The 8,945-nt window shown below is 37.1% G+C and overlaps 2 protein-coding genes across 4 annotated transcripts in view; both read left to right on the plus strand.

Annotated features, from left to right (window-relative positions):
- iqch (IQ motif containing H) overlaps window positions 1-6,835 on the plus strand; it is a 26,865-nt gene extending 20,030 nt beyond the window's left edge. For all 3 annotated transcript variants that reach the window (XM_056765638.1, XM_056765637.1, XM_056765639.1), the window contains 5 exons: window positions 2,450-2,614; window positions 4,474-4,620; window positions 4,712-4,773; window positions 5,189-5,297; window positions 6,443-6,835. In XM_056765638.1, the coding sequence (XP_056621616.1) occupies window positions 2,450-2,614; window positions 4,474-4,620; window positions 4,712-4,773; window positions 5,189-5,297; window positions 6,443-6,568 (609 nt within the window). In that variant the 3' untranslated portion in view covers window positions 6,569-6,835. The remainder of the gene's footprint in view (window positions 1-2,449; window positions 2,615-4,473; window positions 4,621-4,711; window positions 4,774-5,188; window positions 5,298-6,442) is intronic.
- An 88-nt stretch (window positions 6,836-6,923) lies between these two features.
- c14h15orf61 (chromosome 14 C15orf61 homolog) lies at window positions 6,924-8,321 on the plus strand. The gene is made up of 2 exons (XM_056765644.1): window positions 6,924-7,833; window positions 7,937-8,321. Exons 1-2 carry the CDS (start codon window positions 7,467-7,469, stop codon window positions 8,062-8,064), a joined length of 495 nt encoding a protein of 164 aa, XP_056621622.1. The 5' UTR covers window positions 6,924-7,466; the 3' UTR covers window positions 8,065-8,321.
- Window positions 8,322-8,945: the final 624 nt, after the last annotated feature.

Consider the following 8,945-nt stretch of genomic DNA (forward strand, 5'->3'; position numbering starts at 1 on the left):
AATGCCTACATTTGGACTTTGTTGCAAGGTACATTGAGTATAGAATCAGGAATTGAACACTTTGAAAATGAATGTGTCTACAACATGCCATTCATTTCAGTGTTTGGTTTTCCTTGAATCTATTCCAGAAAATACCTGACAACTGACAAATCTCAGTTGGAGAAAAAGGGAGGGGATAATAAATAAATAGTCTAATGTGGAAAAAATAGCACGGATCTGACCTTCACTGACCTTACTGTTTTAGATATTGATTTAATCATTTTTTAAAACATGTCTCTCCAAATTTAGATTGAGCCATGACAGTATCCCCCGTGGAAATGTTGCACATACCACAAATGATAAGTGAGCTCTGAAATTATTATAAAACTATTCAACCTGATGCATAATTAATTAAGGTGCTTTGATGTTTATCATTGATCCCTGCTGGGAGTTGAAAATCTCTTGTGTTTTTAGTGGTCCAATACCCTTTACCACTAGAGGGTGACAGTACACACTTACACTACGTTATGCTCATCTTGTGTAAAAAGTGCCTCTCAGTGCATTTGTTGAGATGGATGGAGAAGACGGATCATGATGGATGGATGGAGATGGACAGCATTGGGTGTTAGTACTTGGAAAATAAAGCAAAGTGCAATGTACCCCACCTTTGTGAGGCACATGTAGACACATGTAGCTCTGAACTATGCACATTTTGGTGGTACATAAAATAACATAAAGCATACAACACAGTTCAAATTATCTGTCTGTTTATCACTCTGAAATGGAAATTGTATTTCCACATAGTACAACATGCTATAGTAGAGATATATTTTCAAATGAATGTCACATACTGCTGTTTTAATCATCGGCTCTGCTGGCATGCTGTGATTTTAAAATAGATGATTGACTTTGGTAGGCAGAGAACAGCAGCGTTTTGAGATAAATTGAAGAGGAATCTTCTCGTGTACAGAAAATTTCACACTTGACTCTCACATAATCTACAGACAGAATAGCTCTTACTCTTGGAAATGAAAGTAATTCGTAAATGCTTCTGATTGAATAGCACCAGGAATCTGTATATTGAGAATTCACAGGATGAATTTGATTCGGCGTGTCTCACCGAGAATAAACTGCACACACAATTAAAAGCGACAAAAGGAATCCAGAGAGATAAATCCAAACATGACTGTCCCATCAGAGGCAGACGGCTCAACCCGACCGGTGCTAACCTGTCTCTATTAAACATCAATTTACATTCAAACCTGTTGCTAAAAGCAGGCTGTATTTTTTTGTATGTGAGGGGGAGATGTGGGTCGCATGTGTTTGCCCTTGCAGGCTTGTCTCACATTGTGTACGGTTGGAGGCTCAGCTGCAAGATTGCAGTTTTTAATGAAAGTGAAGGGCTATAGAAGACAGGTACAATCTGGGCGTATATATCAAGCGCTTTTGTTAAGGTTGACAATGAAGCTGGCTTGGCTGATTCTTCAGACTGGCTAAATGGTCCCACCTCTCCCACAAGCACAGGTATTAACTATGGACAGAAGGCACGGTGGGATAAATTCAGCTCTATAATGAGGTCGTCCTGTGAGGCAGGACACCTCTGAGTCCTGTTTCCAGAGGTCATCGCTCGACTCACAGGGGCTTATTTCTGACAAGGGTTTATTTATTCTGTTGCTTAGGTTTTAAAGAGTGGTTATTTGGAGAGTCACATTTTGTAATAGTTATTTTTTGTTGCTGGATGCTGACAGAAAATGAAATGCGGTATTAAAATGATATTTGGGATGGAAGCCTAAAGAGAAAATACAGTCATGATCATGAGAAAATCAAATATGCTTTGGTTATTTCGAGAAAAACAAAATGGGAAAAATGACGGTTTCTGTACATAGGAGTGCATTTTGTATACTTCATGTAATAAGTGATTTGTGTAAGTTGATTGTATCTCAGGTGAGTGAATGTTGGTTAGACTTGCTGTGATCAGAAAGGGATTTCAGCAGCCGGCCACCATTTGCATTTGCTTGCGGGAGCGTTTAGGTTGACAAATAGGGATGACAGGAGAGTCAGCCAACTGCCACTTAGTTATTAACAACTCCTTCACTGGTGATTTATTTGCCAGTTTTTGAAGAGAGGGCATAGCTATTAGATTATTATCAGGGAAAATTAGCCCTGTTTAAGCATAAGGCCACGACTGGGTCTGACCCCTTAATATCCTTATAATGATGCCATTAACCATACAGATGTGAAGCGAGTCTCCAGTTGGGCTTTAGACACAGTGTGTTACTCTCTCTCTCTCTCTCTCTCTCACACACACACACAGTGTCTGTGTCATGTTTTGCTTTGGTCTTTCCTTTCCAATTGACCAACAAAAGACTTTTGGTGTCTTTTACGGACTGAATATAGCTTGATGGTTATATATAATTTATTTGTTAGTTCTCCTAACTCTATTTTTGTGTGTGCGCTTTGTTCACTGTAGGTATGGGCTGTCGATCTAGACCTGGGCTACAGTAACCAGTTGGCCATGACACAGCTGATGCTCATGATGACAGGAGGAACAATGGACTGCCGCACCAGTAAACTGGAAGTCCCGGTCAGAGATATGAAGACATCTGTGCGCCAGGCCAGAGTAAAGAACAAAGCTGTGAGAATCTTTTTTAAACTAAAATATGCACTCATTGTCTGGATATGAAATGTATATTTGAAGTATTTTAATACGTTACTTTGGATAGTACAGAGACCCTCTTAAAGGGAGACTTCAATCAAAATTATGAATCGTCATCATTTTCTCATCTATTTCTTTGCAGTCCTGCATGGCTTTCTTTTTGGAAGTGAATGAGAAGCCATGTGGATGGAGGCCATTGTGTCAAGTTTCAAAACTTTATAAATACATTGTAGAACAGCTGTCCCAATTTCTTGTGCTCTGAAAAATTTAAGTTATAATCCAGAGTGGTATAGTCACCATTTACTTTTCTTTAAGACAAATAGCATCTTGGACATTCTACTTTAAATTACCCCTTTTCAGTGTTGGGTAAGTTACTCTAAAAAAGTAATTAATTACTAGTTACTAAATTAGATTAGTGTACAAATGACTCTCTCCAAAAAGTATTTTATTATTAATTACTTTCTATATCCTACATCAACCTTGATATTAATTGATTCAAGGATAGACATGAAACAGCTTTTTTAAATAATTAAAATAAATAATAATTTACTACATCACTTATAATTTTTATGTCTTTCCACTATTTAATATATACCACAGCATTTAGTTAAATTACCTAAGAAGTAACTGTAATTAAATTACATAAAAAAATAAGAGTAATCCCTTACTTTACTTTTTCCAACGGAAAAGTAATTAAATTACAGTAACTAATTACTTAATAACTAGTTACACCCAACACTGGTCCTTTTGTGTTCCACAGCAGAAAAAACTTTCAAGCTTTCAAAAAGACATAAAGGTGATCAAACGATGACAGAAGTAATTCCTTTAAAAGTTAATGCTCTAGAATGTTTTGGTATTCCATTATCTAGAATGTGTTCCCTGAGACTGGAGCGGAGAGCAATAAGGGTCCTCCACTGGATATTATCCCTATAAATCACAGCATCCATAAAGATTGATCCTAGCTAAGCTTTGTTGTTTTATTTTTGTTAAATACAACTAAACTCTGTAATTACGCTTCCGAACTGATTGGTGTTTAGATGGTGAATTCATTATCATTTTGATAGATGAGCCTAAATAATCAACCCATAAATAATGCATACCATATTCATTATGCATGTGTTTGCATGCCTGAGCACCTCATCAACCTGATGCCAGCCCCCAAACAAAAGAGTTCCTTTATTATCGGCAAAACAGAGTTTACGCTAGTTAATCTGCGATTTGTATTATTTTATCAAACATTCATTTAGTTTGTATGTGGCGGTGTCACCCAGCTCCTGCCTGCCCGTCGTAATGGCTCTGGTTTTGGCCATCATTTAAGCCGAGAATATTTCAAACACAATTAAATTCCTGAAGGAATGGCTTTTTATTGTTGTTTGAGGATAGCAGGTTTGACAGCAGAAACGCAGTTCCATAGAAGAGAATTACTCATCCCCTGCCGACAGCGAGAGGGGTTTACCCTCTGTTCCGTATTTGTCACTGAGAATATGCCTCATGCCCGCTATGTGTCCTGTGAGTCTGCCACTCTTAACTAACCAGCTCCTGTGACATTCTCTCAGGCACATCCTTTATCTCTTCTGTCTGCGAGCATTGTTGTGTTTTAGAGGAAACCTCTCTATTCTTTTTTGCGGTATAACCTAATAACACACGACTCGGTCTCCCAAGTGTCCCATATGACTGCGAAACGAATGCCCCTTTCTCCATATGGGCTTTTGAAGCTCTTCTATTTGTTTTAAGTGCGACTGTTATCTCTACACCCCTGAGGTCAATTTATCATTTAGATATGCTGGTAAGTTTTTTGCAAAAGAATCACATGCAATTTTCTTTCTCAACTCTCTCAGCGCTGCCTTTGGTCTCCAAAGCAAACCTCAGTGACCAGTCGCTTTGCGGTGATGGCCACACGACTCACGCACACCAATCTTTCTTTGGTGTATTATAGCACATTTTTTCTGATGTGCAAAGCGCAGGGCATAGGCTACGATGTCAAGGTAAAACCTCTGCTTTCCTCCCATAAATACAACTGCAGTTCTTTGAATTCAGAACAGGTGTATTTATATGCAGCTTTTACTAATGTTTCAGGAAAGAAAAGGCACCGTGTTCGTCCTCCATGACAGCAAAGATAGAAGGAGTCTTGGCATGCTGTGAGTCCCCATAAAAAGCAGGCAAAAGCTTTTTAGACTCATCTTAAATGGGTTTTATTTTCTCTTTTTCTCTTCCCATTACCATTAGAGGTATATCTAGACCTTGAGCACACTCCCAAGAGCAGGTTAAACATTATGTAGTGAATACCTCAACTGAAATGTGTCAGTACACAAAAATACAGCCAAGTAGAATTAAAGGCATTTATCACATAAATCCTATAGCTATCCCATCGAAGCCCTACATTCCTTCCTCATTTCTCCCTGAAGAATAGCACAGTCTTTAAGGCTGAAAGTTCTCATTAAGATCCTTACAGCCCCAGCAGCCAAACAAGGTGATTGTTTTTTTGTTTTTCTCTGATGATGGTTCTGGGGGATCATTAGTAAACTCGTTTGTTTCCGTGCGTGTCGTTAACAGAACAATCTCGGAGCATCTCCCGGGAGCGCTGCTGACCTTTGCTCGGAACCTGTCAGTCATTCATCAGGAAATATCAGCCCCAAATATGCAAGGAACAAATAATTTCAAGGTATCGTGTCGAAATAAGAAGTGTCTCTTCTTAATTTAGTCTTGAATGAGATGTTGTGCCATTGCTGTTGTCCATCAGAAATAGTTCATATTTGTGTCTTAGCAAAGTAGAGCATTAGATGTTTTTTTATTTGGTTAATTGGTTTTGTATTGATAGTTTTATCCATTCAAAGAGGATTTTTTGTGTGTGGGGTGACCAGATCTTTTACACCAAATCACGTTGTCATATATTGTTTTAAACAAAAGTTTTTAACATTACATTTGAAATAGTGATACGAAAATAGCAATAAATAAATAGCAACAGGTTTCTTTTTTACAGTTTACAGTTAATGACATGCTGAAAAAATCATTTGATTATTATTCAAATAAAATATAATTCCACATATAACATCCACATCTTTCTTTGTACACTTAAGTGCTTTCCAAATCTGATCAGAAATGTAGATTTACATGCAGTGGGAAATACAAAATGTATAAAAAAACCACCTAATCGGTATTATCACACATTTAATAGACTTCTTGAATGGAGTTGTATCATATTTATACATCAGAACATATTTATATGTTCTTAGTTAATTGGTGGGATACAGTGACTGTCCTCCGTAAACCAGAACGTCTGGTCATTCCATACAATAGTCATTGTTTAGTTCAAATTTTACTTTAATTTGACATGGGATATAAACAGACGTACAGCACAGTAAACTATTTGTCATTGTCGTATCTGAAAGGTCATTATTCCTAGCATTGTAAATATTTTTTTTTATTACTACTGGCATTGTTTATAGTTTCTTTGTGCTTAAGCCTATTCTGTTAAGTATTTTTTTCTGCTGCTTTTCGTCACATGTCGTATGGGTATATTTTTCCTCAAGCACATTTTGTAAAATGTGTCAATTTTGTGTCCTAATAGAACCCTATACAATACAAAATGTGTTCATTTAATAATAGTCAAGGCTTTATCTCCGGCCATAGTATCTGAAGACTAGCCATTATAAGGAAAGACTGTGTACATTGTCAGACATTGTTTAGTGAAATGTCCAAAATATTGTATTTAACACACTACTTAATGTAATTGAGGAATTCACATTCAGCGTGTAGTGGCTATACACTTGGCATAAACATACTAAGGTTCTCCTGTTGTGTGCTTAGGACATAACCAAGGACATCGAGGAGGTCATAGGCATGACCAAACAAAACCAAACCGAATCTCAAGAAGAGGAGGAGCAGCTGGACCAGACCAGATATCATCTCACATACTTCACAAATCAGCCTTAAATTAATTAACACACTTGTAACACAAGTTTGTTGTAACGTCCCAGTTGTCCCAAAATATTTCTATAGACTACTTCGGAAAATGTACAGAATACTGGTCCAGAAGAACTTCCTGTTTCAGTTTTTAACACTGCATTAAACATTTAAACAAAACCAAAAACAGCTAAACATTTATAACAGAATCAAAATGTTAAACAAATATCTTTGAAGTGTATATACACATTTACATGTGAGATTTAAAAAATTAAATAAAATGAAACCGTAAATGCTGCTGGACAAGTTTACATTAAAAGGAGACACTAATCTGAATTAATCTCTTTTTTGTATTGATCTAAAATATGGTAGCCTACATATTTCTTGTTAAAATGCCAATAACTAAAGATATTAAATAGAAAGATAAAAAATTATTTAATAAAAAAAAATTGTATTTAGTATACCCATTACATTGAATCAATGTTAATCTCATGTAGCTCATAGGAACAAAAAAGCGCATGGTTGTTTCTTCCCGGAGAAAATATCTATCGTACCAGAGAGGGTTATGTTGAAAACACTTGTCTTTTTCAGGCAGAGAGCACACACATCGTAACTTTGTCTTTTTTTTGTAGAAAAAGGATACGTAATGAAGTAATATAGTGTAAGTGTTTGTCTACCGAGTATAAAGGGCGCTCTGGTAAATTGTGTAACCTCCACTGCACTGACAAGCAAACTGTCCTTGCAGGTGCCAGACTTTTATGACCAGGATAAGGGCTCTAGTAGTATTTCTGCACTAATGCAGTAGGCTGTTAAGTAACGCATCGGTTCTCGTTGTTTCTCATCACGTTGGTTAGTTTCTGTGTTGTGACAAATGACGCGACGTAGCACCAGCTACTATCAAAACCATTTCTAGTGGTCACTCGACATCATGCTCTTCAGAGTTTGTTGTAAAATGACAGAAGTTCTCCGGATGATTCACAGTCTCTTTCTAAAGGTTGTGCTGTTCCCCAGCACGTTTGGGAATAAAGCGCGTCGTCCCGCAGCGTCTGAAGTGTTAACACGACACCTAACACAGCGCAAAATCCCGCCCTGGACCTCATTCTGTGTCCGCTACAGTTCTGTTATCAATGACCAGTTCGGGCTGTCCCATTTCAACTGGCAGGTGCAGGGAGCAAACTACCACATCCTCAGGACGGGCGCTTTTCCTTTCATTAAATACCATTGCACCAAAGCACCTTTGCACGACCTGCAGTTTGAGAATGCTTTTTTTGGTGCATTAAAAGTCATCAATCTAGGTCAGTTTGAATAATTCATTTATTGACAAAATTGTTTACTTTTAATGCTTTCATTTGTACATAAAGCTGATTTCTAATACTGATGTGCTTTTTATTCTTTCAGGTATTCCCTGCCTGGCTTATGGCTTGGGCTCTTGGATGGTAGCTAGAGTGACAGAGGAAGTAGAGACCTCTGCAGGTCCTGTCACTGTATACTTTGCATACAAGGAGGTGGAAGGTGCTCAGTTCTAATATCAGAGACAATCTGAGACGCCATGCATTCGGTTTAAAGGCTGGACTATTTGCACCTGCAAATAATTGTCATTTACTTTTTAGTCTTTGGAAATGTATGCAGGTGGTCTGCAGTCTGTGTAAATGTAAAATGGCACTTTTCGTCACACACATAATAAAATTATTTATTGAAAATGTTGGCAGGTGAAGGTTTTTAGAACGTAGATTTTTTTATAGTATTGTAAGTTTTGCAGAAGATTGTATGAACAATTTTCAGATTGTCATGTACAACACATTTATAGTATCACAAAATGTAACTCAATGCATACAATTTTGTAAGTAAAAATTTTACATTATTAAAATAGATTTTAATAAAATGCAATAAGTTTTGAAGTAATTCTGAAAAAAATGCTACTTTGTAGTATTATGACTTAATTGTTCTTGATACGCCATGACTTGAGTCTCATAAATACGTGTAATAATTTGTTTGTAATCACTATTCTCATTTTAACATCCGTCAAAACACAGTTGTAATTATAGTGTAATCTTGAATAGTCATTCGTATTTGTCTTGCCTCATACGTGTTCCTTGAAGTTTACAAGCTACACAACTACTTGTTTTCCCACTTGTTTTCCTCGTAAAGCTAATGCAGAATTTTAAATACCTTCAGCTCATTTATTTAAAGTCAAATTAGAGCTCACTCCCTGCCAGGCGTATTGTCAATAGGAAGCAAGAGGGATTGTTTAAAGGACAGGTCTGATAAAATGGTTTTTAATTACAATAGAGAAAGTGTGGCCTTCATTCAGAGCCCTCCCCACCGCCGTCATTCTCAGATGCTTTGATTTCTGATAATGTGCTTTGCTGACTTGGCGTAGCTCGGTTTCTCTTCTGCAGAATCCTTT

This window comes from Triplophysa dalaica, chromosome 14 (genome assembly GCF_015846415.1).
Source record: "Triplophysa dalaica isolate WHDGS20190420 chromosome 14, ASM1584641v1, whole genome shotgun sequence".
In the NCBI taxonomy this organism is placed as follows: domain Eukaryota; kingdom Metazoa; phylum Chordata; class Actinopteri; order Cypriniformes; family Nemacheilidae; genus Triplophysa; species Triplophysa dalaica.

Bases quoted from the DNA above. Each gene is read 5' to 3' on its own strand.
- c14h15orf61 (XM_056765644.1), top strand. From the start codon at position 7,467: ATGCTCTTCAGAGTTTGTTGTAAAATGACAGAAGTTCTCCGGATGATT. The intron at 7,834-7,936 runs GTCAGTTTGAAT...TTATTCTTTCAG, and splicing joins ATTAAAAGTCATCAATCTAG to GTATTCCCTGCCTGGCTTAT.